The sequence below is a fragment of the Acanthamoeba castellanii genome (genome assembly GCF_000313135.1).
Source record: "Acanthamoeba castellanii str. Neff unplaced genomic scaffold scf7180000084769, whole genome shotgun sequence".
Classification (NCBI taxonomy): Eukaryota; Discosea; order Longamoebia; family Acanthamoebidae; genus Acanthamoeba; species Acanthamoeba castellanii.
The window spans coordinates 119941-137875 of record NW_004457268.1 but is presented as its reverse complement, the minus strand read 5'-3'; the positions used below and the strand labels follow the sequence as shown (position 1 = coordinate 137875).

Genomic DNA, 17935 nt, shown 5'->3' with positions numbered 1-17935 from the left:
GCGCATGTTGCTGGGCTTCGTGAAGCGGAAGGACCTGATCCGTTGGCTGGTGATATCCACCACCGAACCGGACGATGGACAGAGCACCGACTTTGAGGTCAGCGGCGGCACTGGCAGCGGCGGCGGCGGCCTCGCTGGCGCCGCCGCCGCAATGCTGGGTCCGCTGGCCCGCCGGAAGCGGCGGCGAACGCGCAACAAGCGGCGCGTGGGCCAGAAGAAGGGCCAGGAGGGCCACTCGTCGGACGAGGAGTACGTGATGGGCAACCGGGGCACGGTGGCGGGCCGCCGGGCGACGGGCCTGGGCGAGGGCCTGGGCGAGGGCGAGGGCCGGCACCTGGTGGGCAAGACCTACGGCACCTTCTGGGGCCGCGAGGACAAGGGCCTCGGCTCCAATCTCCCCATGATCTCCGAAGAAGAGGTGCGTGTGCGGTCGTGTGTGCGTGTGCGGTCATGTGCGTGTGCGGTCTTGCTCACACACACACACGACACACGCACGCACGCATGCAGGCGCTTCGGCGGGTGTCGGAGAAGGAGCGTGCGGGTGCGCCGGCAGCGTCGCGGCTGACCGACATTTTTGAGGTCAAGGAGGACACGGAGATGCCCATCTTCAAGAAGCCCCCGAAGCCCGCACCACACGCGGCCGGACCCGGCATGATGGGCGTCGCCTCCAACACGCCTCGGCCAATGATGGGCGGCGGCGCCGTCGTCGTCCCCGTCGGCTCGCCCACAACCATGGCGACGGCGCGGTCGGCAGTGGTCAGGGCGGCGGCGGCGGTGGGTCGCCGGTCGCTGGGTTGGAGGGCCTGCGGCGGAGGTCGTCGAGCTCGCGCGGCGCGCCGGGCGAGCTGCGGCGACGGACGAGCTCGCTGGCGGCGCTGGTGGCCGGTGCCGGGGCCGGTGGGGCTGCGGGCGGGGCCGTGTCGGCCTCGGGCGAGATCCGTCAGCTGTATCCCAACAGGCCGCCGCTCCCGGTCATCCCCGTGCCCATCCAGATCCTCGACGAGATGCCCATGCCCTACGTCCATATGCTCTTCATCACCCTCAAGTACGTCAGAATTCATTTCATTCCATTCATTCCTTCATGCGTGTGCGGTGCGCGTGTGCGGTTGGGCTGATGGCGTGTGGTGTGTGTTCAGGTTGTCGGACGCGTATGTGACGAAGAAGGGTCGACTGAACGGGCTGATCTCGCGAGAGACGCTCAAGCAGGTGATCGATCGGCACAAGGATCCGATGGAGGTGTTCCTCATGCAGGAGGGCCTCGCCTTCAAGGACAGCTGGAAGTGGACCCTCCACCAGTGCTACCGCAAGTGGCGCCGGTGACACCCCCCTGAAGCCGAGAAGAACGAAAACGAAAGAGAAAGAATGAAAGCGAAGACAAAGAACGAAGAGCGAACAATGAACAACGAAGACGAAGACAACCGCTTCGCTTTCTTTCTTTTTGACGAACAGTTATGAGGTGCTTTGGTTCCGTGACCTGGTGAGGGCCTTGGCGGCGAGGTGGCAGAGGAGCAGCTCGGCCTCGTAGACGAGCTTGAGGGCCACCGCCGTCGGGAGGCCGTGCCGCAGGGCCGCGTGGCACATGACCCACCCGACCACATGCCCGTGCACCGCGCGCAGACACTCGCCGAGCTGCCGCTTGGCCTCGCTCTCGCTCTCGTCGCTGTTGCTGCGGCTGCCGTGCGGCGCCGTGGTCAACCCGGCGAGCGACGCGCGGAGCGTTACGAGGAAGGCCGCGGGCTGGCGGCTGGTGTTGATTGCCGACAGGTAGTCCCACACCCGCGCCGTGGGCCGCCACGCCGCCGCCGCGGTGGCGAGCTTCTCGGTGAGCCACGGCGGCGTGTGCGACAGCTGCGCGAGCGAGCTCACCGCGAACAGGCCCAGCACGAAGAGGTGCAGGTACGGCTGCGGTGGCGGCGGGGCCGAGCCGGCCTCTTTGATGACGTCACGGTAGGCGTTGCGGGTGAGGCGGTGGAAGAGGGGCAGGACCAGGGTGGCGACGGTGCCGAGAACCAAGTCGAAGCGGGCCACGTAGCATGCCACCGCGAAGCTGAACATGCTGATCTTCGTGTCGTCGCTTGGCGCGCGCCGGGTCGAGTGCTGCGTGTTGGCGGCGTGTGTGTGTGTGAGTGTGTGTGGTGAGTGTGTGTGGTGAGTGTGGTGTGTCGTGTGTGTGTGGTGAGTGTGGAAGACAACCACACGATGTGCTGTGTTGTTAACGGGAGGGAGTAGTCACCTGGTTCAGGGTCTCCAACACGGTGTAGGAACCCACGAGAGCTGGGTGGTGGGTGGTGAGCCGGCGCGAGTGTGTGGTGTGCGTCGTGTGTGTGGTGTGTGTGTGTGTGTGTGTGTGTGTGTGTGTGTGTTGTGCGTGTGTGTTACCGAGGATAAAGGTCACAGCTTTCAGGAGGCCGTTGGTCGCAACGAGCGCCATTACGAACGGACTCACGCACAACCACCTTTTATGCATTGTGTGCGGTCATGCGTGTGCGGTCGTGCGTGCGGGTAGGAGTGAGCGGTTGGAGCGACAATCGTGAGCGGTGGGACGGGGGTGGAGGGTACCGAAGGCCGATTTCCTCGAGCAGCGAATGCAAGACGCGTACGCCGAACTTGGCCGCACACAGGCGCCAATTGCGACCGCAGCCGCCCAGGTAGCTCTTCGCCCTACACCAACGCCACCACTCAACAGACGTCGCACACGACGACACGACACACGCGCCACCGCACACGCACACACGTACCCGAGCTGATGTTGCACGACAGAGTAGGCCGCGGTGTAGGACAGGAGAGGCCAGAAGCCGGCGAGGACGGCGAGAGCAGAGGCGGCACCCGGCAGTCGCCGCGCGGCCACGAATCGGTCGGGCAGAGGGCAGAGCGAGGGCGCCAGGCGCCGCACCGCGTAGACCCCCAACCCCACCTTGGCCAAGAACACTGCGACGCCGTTCAGCACACGACACGACCAACTACACGACACACGACACGCACGACACGCACGACACGCACGACACGCACGTGCGTTCTGAATGCGGTGTAGAAAGCTGCAGCGGACGTGCAGCATCTCGAGTCTTTCGCGCAGACGACGCCGGAAGGCGGGCGGGTAGGAGGCGAGCGCCTCCCGCAGCCGCTCCGACCGCGAGGCCGCGCGCAGCTCCCGCACCGCGCCGTCCTCCTCCTGTCTCCGCACCACACACACACCACGACACACACGACACACGACACACACACACGACACACACGACACACAACACGACACACGACACAGGGAACGAGGTGTTGGTGATGACGCCGCCTTCAGTCAAGAGAAAGACGTGGTGGTACCGAGCGGGCGAGGGCGGAGTCCTGGAGGCCAGTCCAGCCCAGCTTTGAGAGACGCAGCGAGTCCCAGTCGACCCCGCGCAGCAGCTCCGTCATCGGGCGCCGCACCTCGCGCAAGTAGAACGCCTGCACGATTTTATTATTTGAATTTTAATTTATAACTGATAAATGAGTAATTATTTATGCAGAGATATTGATGTTGAAAGTTGAATATTAAAATAAATAAATTAAAAATAATATGTACCTTCCAGCAGAGGGGCTTGTGGGCGCGGTAGAAGGAGTCGAACTGTTGGTCGATTTGTTGGTGGTCCTGCTCGCGCACGAGGTGTCGGTTGTGGTTCATCCATCTGTGCTTGTAGAGGTCGCGCCACAGGGAGTCGGTCGCGACCACGGCGCGCCACCGGCTCGACACGCGCGACAGGCTGCCCACATCCCTCAACACCGCCGCTGCACAACATGCCGCCTCCTCACCCCTGGTCGCCGGCGAGCTGCTTCGCACCAGCACCACCCTTCGAACTATTTCCAGCAGCACCTCATCTGGCAGCTCCTCCATCTTCATCAATGAACAAAGACTTTTCTATTTATTTATAATGTGATTTTTCCTCTTTTGGTAAATAGCACAAGAAAAAAAGAAAAATATTGATAATAAAACTAAAGTGGGTCTGCTCGTGTTCCCTTCTCTTCACACGACACGCAAGCTACTACGACGAAGATGAACACGCAGGCCGTGAGACGAGTGCAGGTTATCGGCAACCACATGGCTGGAGCTGGTTCTGCCCCCTCCCCCTTGCACCAACCAGCGCCCCATGAGTTCTGCTGCTAACCAGAAAGCCCAAAAATCTAGAGTCGATTGGCGCCCTTGCTGCCAACAGCGCCAACGCTTGTACGCCTCTCCCATTTGATTCTTCATTCTTTAATCGAATCGAGTAGCGGGTGAGATTAACATTTCCTTTTCCTCTGCGCGCTAGTGCGGGATGAGGTGAAGGGCCGCAGCGCGCCTCAAAACCGCAGCTTCGCCAACGTGGACGAGATGAAGAAGGCCGTCGGCACCGAGGTCGGCGTAAGCGGCTGGCTCGAGATCACCCAACAGGCACCTTTAATACTATTTGAATTTATCTTATAATTATTTTTATTAATAATAATTAAATAATTATTTATGTGTTTTTGCAGCGTGTGAACACGTTCGCCGATGCCACCTGCGATTGGCAGTGGATTCACACCGAGCCCGAGCGCGCCAAGAAGGAATCCCCCTTCGGTACGCGACACACGGCACACATGACACAACCCTTCCCACTGACACGACCACGACCATGACACGACACACGCGCGACGCACGACACGACACGACACGCAGGCGGTCCCGTCGCTCACGGCTTCCTGACGCTCTCGCTGGCGCCGTTCCTCAACGCCGAGGCCATTCCTCGCCTGGAGGGTACGCCGTCGATCTTCTTCTTCTTCATCACCATCACCATCATCATCAGTGGTGGTGACAATGGACGCTGATGACGATGGTGGTCGATAGGAGTGAAGATGGGAGTCAACTACGGCCTGAACAAGGTCCGCTTCATCGCGCCCGTGCACGTCGGCGCCAGCGTGCGCACGCGCGTCACCCTCAAGGAGGTGACCGACGTGCCCGGCGGCATTCAGGTCATCATCGAGGGCACCTTCGAGGTCAAGGAGAAGGTAACCAGTGTGCTCCGGTCGTGTCGTGTCGTGGTGTGTGGTGTGTGGTGTGTGCGTGTCGTGCGTCGTACGAACGTTGCTGACTTGGTGTGTGTGTGGGTGGCCAGGGCAAGAGCGAGCCGTCCAAGAAGCCCGTGGCGATCGTCGAGCAGATCGCGCGCTACTACGTGTAAGAGTTGGCACATCACTGCCAAGAGTCTTCTCAGAAACATAAACCTCCTTGTTCTACCGAGTCGCACACGCGCGTGTGCGTGTGCGGTGTGATGGTGGTATCAATCGGCGAGGAAGGGCCCGGCGGCGAGGAGGAGGTTGCGGTGGGTGAACTTGAGTGAGTACACGGGCGTCTTCTTCGTCGCGAACGTCTTCAACAGCTCCGGCGACCTGGTCACCCCCCAAACAATCAAGCAGAGCCCATCACGTCAGCAATCGCACGCTCGAGGTGTGGGAGAGATGTGGGAGAGGAGGGTACTTGGTGACGGGACGCTTCTTGCCGTGCTTGCCGGCGTCGTCGGAGGTGGCGAGCGCTGCGGTGCTGAAGCTGGCCGACGGCAGGATGGGCGCGGGCGCGGCGCCGCCGGTGATGGAGGCCGTCGCGGCGGCGAGCCCTGCGGACGGTGCCGTGGCCGCCGATCGGTCCATCGCCCACAGCCGCACCGTCTGTTTAGTTTGATTGTTTGGTGTCGTCAGGCCCGACGACCACGGAATGTCAGGCACGCGACGCCAATGATGGGGGAGAAGAGAGTGTGGGGTGTGTGCGTACGTTGTCGGCCGAACCGGAGGCGAGGAGTGTGCCCTCGGCGGAGAAGTCGAGCGACCAGATGGTCTTCTCGTGGTGGCCCGACAGCACCTTGACGCGCTTGCCCGTGCCCAGGTCCCAAATCATCACCGTCTTGTCCTCACCTTTTGTAGGAGAGCGAGGGTATGTGAGTGCCGTGTGTGTGTGCCGTGTGTGTGTGCCGTGTGTGTGTGTGTCGTGTGTGTGTCGTGCCAAGGTACCAGCGGAGGCGAGCAGACGGCCGTCGGGGGAGAAGGCGAGGGCGTAGACGGGACCGAAGTGGCCGGTGAAAATGCGCACGCAGTTGCCCGAGTTCATTTCCCAGAGCCTGATCGACTTGTCGCTCGAGCCCGTGGCCACGTAGTTGCAGTTCGGATGGAACTTGACGCACTGTGCGGGCGGAAGCAAAGCACCGAGTTGGTCGGTCGGTCGGTCGGTTGATGAAAAGGCCACACGACACTTTCACACGAACAGCACAGCAGCAGCAGCAAAAACAGAAACTGATGGAATGGAATGGCGACGTACGTCGACGTCGGACAGGTGGCCCGCAAAGATGCGAAGCGGGTAGATGTGGTCAGTGCTCCACAGGCGCGCCGTTCGATCGTGGCTGGCCGTCGCGAAGTAGTACCCAAGAGGACTGAACTCGACGTCCCACACGGGGTAGTTGTGTCCCCGATAGCAGACGAGGTTCGTTCGAGTCTCGAGGTTCCACAGGCGCGCTGGTACCCATGAAACCGCACGTAAGACACACACACACACCACACACGACACACACACGACACACACACACACGACACACCACACGACACACATACGAGAGGAAGGGAGGGTACCGGTGTTGTCTTCGGAAGCGGAGATGAGGTACTGGTTGTCGGGGCTGAAGCTGCAGGCGTAGACTGGACCCGAGTGGCCCAGCAGCTGCACATAGTCCGTCGAGCGCTTCCGCGACGTGGGCGCCTCCTCCTTGCCCGTCCCAAAAATGCGCTGGTGGTCCTTTTGCAGGTCCCACACTTTGATGGACGAGTCCGCGTAGCCCCCGGCCACCACGCTCGCATCACGCGTGATGTCGACACAATTGATGCTACGCAGCACAGCACAGCCACAGGTCGGTGATGAGTTCAGTGAAGCTGACAAAGATCGGCGCTCGAAGGGTGGGGGTGTTCACCTGTTGTGAGAGTTGAGGAAGGTGAAGAAGCAGATGGAGGGGAGCGAGGCGGACGAGAGCGCCACGCGCCTTCTCAGGTCCTCCAATCGCTTGATCTCCAGAGTTTCGTTTCTGGAATCAGGAATGAGGGCCACACTTGGTCAGCTGACTGCGCTCCGCACTGCAGTGAGCGGGCGAGCGAGTGTGCGCGGGGGCATGTGCGGGCGTGGACGTACAGGGAGGGAACGGGGATCATGGACTTGATGGTCTCGATTGGTGGCCCCGCGGGTTCAGTCGGCTCCGTCTTTACTCGCTTGACCGGAGTTTCCTTGGCCTGCAATCCAATCAGGGCCACCGCATCATAAGCGGGGAACGCGTGACGACGCAGACACGACACGACGCGACAATACGCGACACGCCACACGATGCGAAGTTGGATCGGAGAGGTGCTGGTCAGGGTGTACCTTCTTGGCTTCTTCCTTTTCCTCGTCTTTTTCCGCGTCTTTCTCGATGTCCATTTGGCTGTCGTCCTTCCCGGCGTCCTCCTTCTCTTTCTCCTTTTCCTTCTCCTTTTCTTTCTCCTTCTCCTTCTCCTTTTCCTTGGTCTTGGCCTCCTTTTCGGCCGCTTCCTCCTTGAGGTGCGCCACCTGCTCCTCGAGCAGGCCCCAGTGTACCTCCTTGCGGTTGATGTTGTCCACCTCCTCCGCCGACTGGCCGGTGATGGCGTCGTACTCCAACTCGGCCAGCTCATCCGGTTCACCGCTGAACACTGCGTTTCATCATCACACCAGATCATCATCGCACCGCACGCACCGCACACATCCATTAGTGTGTTGTGTGTGTGTGTGTGTGTGTGGTGTGTGTGGTGTGTGTGGTGTGTGGTGTGTGTGTGTCGTGTGTGTAGAAGAAATCAAATACCCTTGATGTCGAGATACTGGTTGGCAAGACCCAGCAGCAGGGTCATCTTCGGCTGTTCGAGGAAGGCCACCAAGAGGTTGGCGCTGTAGCGGCACATGCGGACGGGTGACTTGAACTTGCGGAACTTCTGCGCCACCTGCACACGATGGATGATGATGACGACGACGACGATGATGATGCTCACTACATAAGAACGAGCACCGAGTAGTAGTAGTTGTAGTTGTAGTGGTAGCAAACATACCTGGTTTTCTTCGATCTGCTGCTTGCTGGTGACGGCCTGCAAACGCTGAATCTCGTCCAGGTGGAGATCCTCGTGTTCGACCAGATGCTTCTGCAAGAAGCCCATGGCTGAGGCCACACCAGGAAGCGAGGCGAGGGGTTCATCATGACATGAGCGATGAGGTTGGCGACGACGCCAGCGGAGACCAAGTAGCGTAGGAGTAGTGGTACGTACCGGCGTCGGGGCGGTTATCCGCCACCATGTCGAGATAGAGGTGCACGAACACCGGGTACAGCACACCCATCAGCTCAAACTGCAGGCGAAGAGGAAAAAGATGAGCCTTTTTCGGTTTGCACTGCCCAGAGGCTCAACTTCTTTCGGAAAGCGAAATGGGCTGATGAAGAATTATACTAGATATTAAATGATGATTTAATTTGTAGGGGGTTGGGCGCAGACGAGGTGATGGAGTGGATGGGGAAAGGAATGGGACCTTGTATCGGTCGAGGGAGGCGTAAATCCAATCGCGCAGTGCGATGTAGGCCTCATCGTAGCGCTCAGGCGAACGATCGATGGTGCCGAAGGAAGAAATGAGATTTGTAATGCTCGCTTCGCTATCGAGCGCGGCTTCAAAGGTGGCCTGCTCTGCTGTCCGTTCGCCCCCATGGCCAGCCGGAGCCGCAGCGCGAGCCAATTCCTGCTGCATAATGGCCGCGGCGGCCTTGTAGCCCTTCCTCTTTAGATAGAGGAGGATCTGATTATCTGTCTCCCTCTCCTTGCTGCTCATCTTGCCTTTATTTGTGTGACGAAGATCTCTGTCCCCAAGATGAAACAAGCAAAACCGCCCGTGGTGAATTTTGAAACAAAAATTACACGTTTCGCAAACTTTTCGCTCAGCAAAGAAAGCCGTTACACCCGCCAACAGAATGAAAAATGGAAGACGACAAGACCGATGACGAAGGCAACGCTGCCCAAATCTCGGTGACGAAGGGTCGCCCGTCCGGTCGGCCTGGTTCTGGGCACAGAATAATTCTATTATTCGATAAAGGAACAGGGATTTATCGGCATAAGCGGCACGTCGGCCGTGTGGGGAATTTCTCTCTGATTCCACCGTTTCTCGCCCCTTCTGGAGTTCGCGAGATGTTCGGTTGACGAACTGAATTGAACACACGACATCACGGGAGTACGGGTCTGGGATGAATCCGACGGACTGCCAAACTCCACCGGACCAACCACCAGCGGCCAGGGTCCTTCACACTGATCAATTGTTCGTAATCCCTATCAGATTTCTCCCAACTCCTCCTCGGGGCCAGGTCCTACTGGTTTCGGTGTTGGTTTCCGCCCCTGGGGTACAAATATTGCAACCTACCTTCTCCACTATCATCACCACCACCACCAACTACTGCTTCAACCTCAAGCATTAGCAGCAGCAAGCAGCATCCACCAACAAGTGTTGAACTTGGTCTTCTTCTTCAACAGAACACACAAACAAAGACAGCAGCATGGCCATCAAATCCATGACCTGGACCCTCCTGCTGGTCCTGCTCTCGACCTGCCTGCTGGCCCTCGTGGCCGCCCAGACGCCCGCGCCCGAGACCTCCCCCGTGCCCGAGGCCTCGCCCTCCGAGCCTGCTCCCTCGCCGCCTGCCGAAGGCGGTGGCGATGGCGGCGACCTGGAAACGATCCTCACGCCCGCGCTCGACCTCCAAAACGGCTTCAAGCTCACCGACGACGGCACTGGGTATGTTTTGCAATTGTCGCCTCTCTTTTATTGACATGCGTGTTGGTGTGTGGTGAAGACGATGCTAATTCTACTCCACCAACATGTTCATTATCAACAGATTCATTGCCAGCCACGGCAACTCCAGGTTCACCATGCGCCTGACCTGTCTGCGTGAGGTGGGCAAGGGCGGCGGTGGCGCCGTGCAGGAGGCCGCCCTGGCCCTCGGCCAGAAGCAGGTCATCAGGCCTCAGGCGCTGTGGGACCCCGACCTCGACTCCGTCTACTCTGTACATCTCCCACTCCTCTCAAATCGCTTTGATTTTCCATTGGCCCGCGTCGTTTCGTGGCTAACCGGAAATTTTTTCGCTTGGTGCGTTTTTTTAAATCCATTAGGAATTCAGCCAGAACGTTGGCATTGCCAAGCCCGAGGGTGCCGTGTTCAACTGGAACATCAAGTCCTTCATCGACAAGTACCACATGGAGGCCGTGCCCGGCTCCAAGCAGTTCATCGCCCTCCTGCCCGGCAACGTTAAGGCCAACATCCAGATCGAGTGGCCCGTCAAGTCCTACCTCAACGGCTTCCAGGTGTGCACCGAGGTCACCTGGGACATCGCCGACGAGGACTTCTACATGTTCATGAACAACAACACCCTGCCCGGCCAGAAGAAGAACCTCACCGCCGAGCCCACCGTCTCCTACACCGTCGCCAAGGGTACTTTCTACTCTTTTTCTGTGTATATATAGATCATATCACACAATATCATATATAATTATATTGACGTATATGTTATGTTAATTCACAGACAGCAAGGGACGCACCACTGGGTTCACCCTGAACGGCCCCTACACGTTCGCCTACCTGTGGCCCGGGCGTGGTGGCTTCACCTTCCTCAGCAAGAACCCCTACGCCAAGTCGGGCGAGCCCCACTTCGCCAACCTCAACGTGACCCTCAACAAGGCCAAGTGGACCCAGAAGGGCAGCGTCGAGGTGGTGGTCACCAGCGACCGCGCGGCCGAGAAGATCATGCTCGACCCGCTCATGGACATCGAGGGCGGCTGGGCCTCGGGCCTCCTGCCCAACCTGGCCCTCCTCCTGGCCGTTCTCTTCTCCTACGCCTCGCTCTCCCACCTGCTCTAAGCCAGCCGACTCCGCGTTGCTCTGCAACCGACCGCCAATCCCGACCAGCTATATCTTTAAAATGTGCGATACAACTACAACCATATGTTTTTTACTTTCTCTTCTCTTGGAGTGATCACGATGTTGATCACTCTCGCTATATCAAGATATGATAAAATAAACTTCTCTGCCACATAAACAATCATAACATAAATAGAACTCCTTCATGGGTTGTCTGCGTCGTTGATGTTGAGCCGTCGCCGTGTTCGGCTGTCCTCGTCTTCGTCTTCATCATCTCCTCGGCGCTCTTCATTGTCTTCCCGTTCGTCTTGTTGTCGTTGTCGTTGTAGTTGCTGCTGCAGTTGGCGACTTCGTTCTTGTTCGTGTCGTTGATGTCGCTGCCTTCGCACCTCCTCCTCCCGCGTGCGCTCCCGGCTCTCGGCGTCGCTCGCGCCGTCGTCCCATGACGCCGGCACGTCGATCTGCAGCCGCACCGACGACGGCCCGCCGTCGCCGCTCTCCTCGCCACTGCCGGTCGTCGTCCGCCGGCGGTCTTCGTCATCGACGCTCTCCTCGCGGCCAGCGCCGGCGGCCAGCGACGGCAGCGGCATCGACGAGGCGGCCGAAGTGGTCGCGCCGGCGGATGTCGAGAGGGACGACGAGCGCCGGAGGCCGGCCGTGAGCGTGCGGCGCACGCCCGAGCTCGAGAGGTCGACGTAGCACGACGAGGCCGCGACGAGTGCGGGGTCGCGCGTCTCCTCGGCCTTGATCTCCATGTACTCCAGTATCTCGCGGAAGCACGGCCGCACCTCCGGCTCATCGTCCCAGCACCTGTCGTGTTGCGTGTGCGGTGGTGCGTGTGCGTGTGCGGTGGTGCGTGTGCGTGTGTGGTGGTGCGTGTGACTGCCTTGACGATGGCGACTAGTGTGGGCGAGGGCGAGGGGGTGGTACCGCTGGATGATGTCGAGAAGGCACGAGGGGAACTCGTCGGACGGTGCGGGCAGCCGCGGCCGCAGCTTCTCCGTGACGACCTTGTTGATGATCTCGAACAAATTGATGCCCACGTAGGGCTCCTCTCGCGTCATCAGCTCCCTGTTGCGTTGGTAGTTTTTTTTTGTATTAGTATTATTTTATAATTATAACATTAACAACACTACAAAAATATTATTAATTAGTATTGAATATTGCGGGAGGGGCGCACCACATGATGATCCCAAAGCTGTACACGTCTGACTTCTCAGTGTAAACAGACGAACGGAGGACCTCAGGGGCCGAATACCTTTGATACCACGCGTGGTTAATGTGAGCTGTGTGTGTCGTGTGTGTGTCGTGTGTGCCGTGTGTGCCGTGTGTGTCGTGTCTCGGCGTGCGTACATGGGAGTGCCGACGGCCGTAATGGTGTGGTTGACCTTGCACGAGAGGCCAAAGTCGGTCACCTTCAGGTTGAGACTGTCGTCCACTAGAATGTTCAGGCTCTTCAGATCTGTTTCATTGGTTAGCCTTAGCTACTACCACCCCACTACCACCCCACCACCGCCACTACCACCGCCCACCACCGCCCTCCACCTGCAGAGCCCATTTGCGTACCCCTATGTACAATGGAGGGTTTGTGGGAGTGGAGGTAGAGCATGCCGCGGGCGATGTCGCGCCCCATCAGGAACTTGCGGTGGAGCGTGATCTCTCGGTCGGAGTGAATGACGTGGTACAGTGAGCCCTGCGTCATGAACTCCATCACTACAGCACACAAACGCGCACCAAGCCGATGAGTGCGGTGTGTGCGGTGTGTGCGGTGTGTGCGGTGTGTGCGGTGTGTGCGGTGTGTGCGGTGTGTGCGGTGTGTGCGGTGTGTGCGGTGTGTGCGGTGTGTGCGGTGTGCATGTCGAATGTCAGGAATCCGTTACCGATCGAAAAGTGTGGGGCCTGCATGCAGGCGCCGATGAACAGCACAATCTGCGCACAAAGAGGAAAAAGATTAGTTTATACTTTTTAAAAGTAGAGAATTAAGATTTTTAAAATGAGTAAAATGATGTGTCAGGGCGCGTACGTTGGGGTGGTGCAGCTGGCGGAGGAGTTCGACTTCGTTCTCGAACTGTTTGAGTTCGGTGTGCTGCATTTGGGTCTGATAGAGAGTCTTGATGGCCACATTGATGCCGCGCCAGAACCCTCTGCAGAGCGATCCGGTTTCATGTTAGCGTTGCCCTATGGTGGCATGTCACGACAGCTGGCGCGCGCGCGCGCGGATCAAACCTGTGGACTTCGGCAAAGTTGCCTCGGGCCAGCGGCTCCACGATCTCGAGGTCGTCGTAGTCGATGCGCCAGTCGTCCGACAGCCTGGTACAATCACAACGCGGGAAAACAGCAGCAACTCAACATCAACTGAATACGTTGCTGCAGCCGACCGCGCAGAAGTGAGTGGCGAGGGGGTGTACGTCAGCAGTGGCAGAGTGGACGAGTTGTTGCCAAACTTAGTTCCCGCGTATCCTGCATCAGCGTTAAGCCACACGAAACGTTTTCGTTAATCGCCAGAAAATAATATATAATAAAAAATAATTATAGATAATTATTGTTCATAATTATAAAATATAATATGATATATGCATGGGCGAGAACAGGCGTACCTTTCTTGCGCCACTCGATGGAATCGGCGGACAGTGCGGACACGTAGACAATGACGAAGAACAGCGAGGAGAGGGCGCTCTGGGCCATGGCCACACTGCGAGAGGACAGCTGCGGTGAGTCGAGCTATATTTTAATGTTTTAAAAAAGAATATAGAAAATAAAATAGATTGTTGTAGCGGGTGGCCGTACCAGGAGGCGCCGTCGATATCGAGGTACCTCAGCACCGCGGTCGCAGTGGACATCAGCCACACCGCCACGAGCACGAACAGGAAGCGCTGGAGCGCCCGACGAGCTGTGTCCACAGATCATAACGTCGGTTCGAGGGCTCGGACGCGAGAAGCAAAGTAGAGAAAAGAAGAAGCGTAGGTGGTACCAGCGAAGGTGCGAAGGTACGGCACGTAGGGCACCACGAGCAGGGTGAGGTAGATGAGGAACCAGACGCCGTTGTAGAGGATACCGAAGAAGCTCCAGTCGGTGTTCGTGGAGGTCCACTCGCTACCGGGATTCGCTATGAAGTACTGTGTTTGCCATGGACCACGAAGACACACAGTTACAAGAGACGAAACACTCACGACACACACACGACACACACACACACACGGTGATGGTGATCAAAGCGCTACGAAGAGGAACGAACCCATCCGCTGGCCACCAGGCCCGCGATGAAGATGGAGCCTACGATGGATTTCAGCAGCGAGCGCCGAGACAAGTCCGACATGTGCATCCAAATGATCAGCGTGCTGTGAAAACGTCAATAGCGTGTTAGCGGTTTGTTTTCCATGTAACCACACACACGGCCCAAATTGTGACTATTTTGTCGTTGATTGGAGGAGGGCGTGGGCAGGCGACGAGCGCACCGCCCACACGACCACAAATTATGCTGTCTGCTGGCCCAGTAGGGCAGCAGTAGCCACCACCACGCACAACCCGAGGTGCAATGGAAGGGGGTGGCGTCTAAGGGACCCGCCTTCTTGATCGCAGGTCCCTCCAGCAAGGTACGTATGCTGGGCCGGTGGGCCGCTTTGGCTGTATGTGCCCAGCGCGTTGGGCGCCAACTTGTGGGACGAAGAATTCCGGAACAAAACAAAAGCACAGCGCCAACCAATCACACGCGCCGACCAAGTTGAAGCGGTGGACCGCACGACACGCACGCGCGACATTGACACGACACGACACGCACGATGCTAGTGGAGGGAGAAGCGGTACTTGCAGAACATGGAGAGGCCAAAGATCTCGACGACGGTGAGGACGATGGCGAGGATGCTGTTGATGGGCGCCAAGAACAGGCTCACGATGAGCCACACCATGAACAACATGAGGATCTGCAGCCACCGTATGTAGATTGGCAGCAGCTGGCGTTCAAACTGTTTGAATGTGAAATGGTGATTAATGAACAAAAGTCATAGATTTGATTATTCGTATTAATTAATTGAATGCAAGAATCAAAAAATGTAAAATAAATCTAAAGGTGGGGGCGATGTACAGCGAGGGTGCCAGTGAGGGCCTTTCTGAATTTGGTGATGATTTTCCACCATAAGTGGTAGAGGAGGAAGAGGAGCGGGATGGTGTAGATGACGAGCAGGAAGACGGGCACGTTGAGGTACGTGATCTTGCCTTCCATCACATAATCGCACACGCTCGCCACCGAGCACGCATTCTTCGAAATGCACCAGCCTAGCGCCGAGGTCGGACTGGATAGGCCCAGCAAAAGCAAGATGAAGGCACCATTGGAAGAGGGCCGTAGCGATGAGGTGATGAAGTGGGAGATGGAGCGATCCATAGGTTGGAGAATGAAATTTACGTTGTGACGATTTTTCGATAATCGAAGAATCGAGCTGGGGGCAGGAGGATGATGATGATGATGTCGAAGTGTGTCAGGGACGTCGTGCAAGCATCCCTCGAGTGTGCCGACCTACGTTCGCGATGCGATTGCAGTGGTTGAAATGGCGAAGCGAGTTCCTGTCTTGTCTGTTAGAAATTGCCCTTTTACCCAAACAAGCAAACTAGTCAGCCACATCTACGCCCAATCCTGGCGCCCCAATTCAGTGACGAACAAGTGAGCAGGCGGCTGTGTTGTGGTTCTTTACACCCTTCATTACTTACCACACACCACCAGCCACTTATGTACAAGCCGGCAAGAGTCTTGCCGCTAGGACTGATGATGCGCCCAAAGCTCGCGTGAAGCTGTGGTGAACGGTACGAAAAACGAACTGACCACATCCTCAGAGACCTGTGATCAGAAAGAAACGTGAGCCAGGTGGGAAGGTCGAGGTTGGAACTCACCTCTTCGTGGTGCGAAGGCTTCCAATGCGGGTTGTGGTGCTTCTCGATGATGACCGCATTCACGCCTTCGATGAAGTCGTGGCTCTCCATGAACCGGCACGCCACTCTGTACACGCAGCTTCATTTAGTCCACTTGCTCTACTCAACTGAAGTACAGGCAGTTTTTGAACCCACCTCAAGTCCATCTCGAACACTTCATCAATGGACATGGCGCGGCCCTTCTGCAACGCCGCAAATGTGACCTAGTAATGTAGTTGCGTGTCGTAAGAATTGACGGCGCGCTGCGGTGAAGGTGATGGCGGTCATAGAGGCGGACGTCTGTACCTTGACGGAGGTGGGCGATTTCTTGTGGAGGATCTTGTGCGCGGTCTCGGCCCATGCGTTCTTGTCCTTTTCCTCCTGCAGCCGCTCGTAGATCTCTTCGGCCGAGGCAACGTGGAAGTACCTCTGGATGCTCGCCTCGTGCTCCACCACTTCGATCTGGCCCTCTTTTGTTCCACAACATCATCGTCTCATCAGTCTACGCTGCTCGTGCGTATCTGGTGTGTATCATTATCGTGCCCCACGTACCGGGCTGCGAGGCGTAAGTCGACAGTACGGAGTCGACCGCGACAGCCCCGAAATCTGTTTTGCACAGTTCCTCCTGTCGTGTTTTGCGATTGAAAGTAAGTGTGTGCGTGTGCGGTGGTGTGTGCGTGTGGACGTGCGTGTGCGTACCTCGAGCTTAGCCAACTTGGCCTTGGGCACGAAGTGCGTGGCTATGTTACAGTGCAAAACATCGGGCGCCCCCAATCGTGCGCCCATCAACGCCAGGTAGTTGCCCACGCCGTCTGGCAAGCGAGACAGGAAATAGCTGCCGCCCACATCAGGGAAGAAACCGATCGCTGTCTCGGGCATCGCAAACGTGGTCGACTCTGTGGCTACGCGGTACTTGCAACCTGAGCGAACACGGCACGCGCGCAGTTGGTCAGTGTCAATGTCAAAGCGCCAGAATGGGCGGAGTAGTGTGCGGCACCGATGGCAAGCCCGACGCCGCCGCCCATGGTGATGCCGTTGATGAGCGCGAGGCACGGCTTCTTGAGGTGATGTATGAAACAATCAAGCCGGTACTCCTCGCCGAAGAAGCGGTGCGGGTAGGCGTAGTTGCCCTTCTTCGACTCCTCCGCCAGCACTCTGATGTCACCACCTGCGTGTCGTGTCGTGTGTGCCGTGTGTTGTGGTGCATGCACGTGTTATTGATTGTGTCGTGTGCGTGTGCGTGTGCGTGTGCGTGTGCGGTGGTGCGTGTCAAGCGCGTGGACGGTACCCGCGCAGAAGGCTCGGTCGCCAGCGCCTTTCAGGACGATCAGCTTCACGTCCCCGCTGCTTTCGGCCTCCCGAAAGACTTGCCACAGCAGTTCGACCATCTCTGCAGAGCGAAAGAATTTCCATTGTGTAAGAGCACGTGGAGGAGACACCGGATTGTGGAGAGGTGGGTGTTGAACCCATGTTGAGGGCGTTGAGTGCACGGGGTCGGTTGAGAGTGACCACCAGGCAGCCATTGGGGTGCAAGACTTTCTCGACCACTCGCTGCTCCCCGCTTGCCGCCCCATTCTTGGTGGAAAAGTTGATTAGTATTACAAATCTCAGCCAAATAAAATCACAAGAGCAGATGTGTGCTTTGTGATTGGCAAGTACCGGTGAAAGGTGCGCCGCTAGAGTGCCGAGTCGTTTGCTGCTTTGCCGCTGCATGTTTCTTGTGGTGTGCTGTGTGCGTATCCAGCTTTTTTTCAGTCCTATCTGTTTTTTAAATGAATTACAAACTGCATTTCAAAATACGTTGAGATTCTTTGCCCTTTTCGGGCTTTACTTTCATCAAATTCTTGCATTCTTGGCTCCCTGTCGCGCAGCTTCCTTTTCTGCTGTTTACATAAAACACCCTCACTTGTTCTTCTCCCCAACCTCTCTCGCACACGTTCTAGTGGAGTGGGCCACGATGGCTCGTCGGTCCGGCCTCGCCTTTCTGGTGGTACTGGCGTTTGTGGTGCTGCTCAAGGCTGCCGGGGCGGACATCGCCCTCCGTCGCTTCTCCGACAATCCACTGGTGGACCCCTCCTCGTTCGCCCCCAACAACACTCACGTTCGAGCAGAACGGGTGAGCAACA

The 17935-nt window shown here is 57.8% G+C and overlaps 6 protein-coding genes and 1 pseudogene across 6 annotated transcripts; 3 read left to right on the top strand and 4 right to left on the bottom strand.

Moving 5' to 3' along the window:
- The first annotated feature begins 4 nt into the window (after positions 1-4).
- Positions 5-1320, top strand: ACA1_257060 (annotated as a pseudogene).
- Positions 1321-1449: 129 nt separating this feature from the next.
- Positions 1450-3865, bottom strand: ACA1_257050 (uncharacterized protein; the record flags this gene model as incomplete). Its single annotated transcript, XM_004333511.1, has 8 exons — positions 1450-2097; positions 2234-2274; positions 2380-2441; positions 2560-2661; positions 2739-2928; positions 3010-3169; positions 3316-3438; positions 3557-3865. 8 exons carry the CDS (start codon positions 3863-3865, stop codon positions 1450-1452), a joined length of 1635 nt encoding a protein of 544 aa, XP_004333559.1.
- Positions 3866-4024: 159 nt separating this feature from the next.
- Positions 4025-5168, top strand: ACA1_257040 (MaoClike dehydratase domain containing protein; the record flags this gene model as incomplete). The annotated part of the gene is made up of 6 exons (XM_004333510.1): positions 4025-4082; positions 4281-4372; positions 4483-4567; positions 4667-4744; positions 4835-4995; positions 5103-5168. The coding sequence occupies 6 exons, from the start codon at positions 4025-4027 to the stop codon at positions 5166-5168; spliced, it is 540 nt and encodes a 179-aa protein (XP_004333558.1).
- A 99-nt stretch (positions 5169-5267) lies between these two features.
- ACA1_257030 (WD domain G-beta repeat-containing protein) lies at positions 5268-8836 on the bottom strand (the record flags this gene model as incomplete). The annotated part of the gene is made up of 13 exons (XM_004333509.1): positions 5268-5376; positions 5465-5652; positions 5756-5895; positions 5992-6160; positions 6296-6489; positions 6604-6851; positions 6936-7046; positions 7151-7248; positions 7379-7683; positions 7833-7968; positions 8074-8180; positions 8287-8365; positions 8543-8836. The coding sequence occupies 13 exons, from the start codon at positions 8834-8836 to the stop codon at positions 5268-5270; spliced, it is 2178 nt and encodes a 725-aa protein (XP_004333557.1).
- Positions 8837-9551: 715 nt separating this feature from the next.
- ACA1_257020 (uncharacterized protein) lies at positions 9552-10910 on the top strand (the record flags this gene model as incomplete). The annotated part of the gene is made up of 4 exons (XM_004333508.1): positions 9552-9790; positions 9891-10059; positions 10166-10484; positions 10576-10910. The coding sequence occupies 4 exons, from the start codon at positions 9552-9554 to the stop codon at positions 10908-10910; spliced, it is 1062 nt and encodes a 353-aa protein (XP_004333556.1).
- A 203-nt stretch (positions 10911-11113) lies between these two features.
- ACA1_257010 (protein kinase domain containing protein) lies at positions 11114-15129 on the bottom strand (the record flags this gene model as incomplete). The annotated part of the gene is made up of 16 exons (XM_004333507.1): positions 11114-11720; positions 11841-11981; positions 12091-12168; positions 12264-12372; positions 12477-12623; positions 12791-12839; positions 12934-13054; positions 13137-13220; positions 13319-13370; positions 13508-13602; positions 13725-13800; positions 13882-14026; positions 14146-14248; positions 14508-14534; positions 14715-14830; positions 14992-15129. 16 exons carry the CDS (start codon positions 15127-15129, stop codon positions 11114-11116), a joined length of 2088 nt encoding a protein of 695 aa, XP_004333555.1.
- Positions 15130-15657: 528 nt separating this feature from the next.
- On the bottom strand, positions 15658-17197 carry ACA1_257000 (peroxisomal 3hydroxyisobutyryl-coenzyme A hydrolase; the record flags this gene model as incomplete). Its single annotated transcript, XM_004333506.1, has 8 exons — positions 15658-15738; positions 15792-15897; positions 15966-16012; positions 16116-16279; positions 16362-16434; positions 16509-16729; positions 16807-16977; positions 17098-17197. The coding sequence occupies 8 exons, from the start codon at positions 17195-17197 to the stop codon at positions 15658-15660; spliced, it is 963 nt and encodes a 320-aa protein (XP_004333554.1).
- Between the last annotated feature and the right edge of the window lie 738 nt (positions 17198-17935).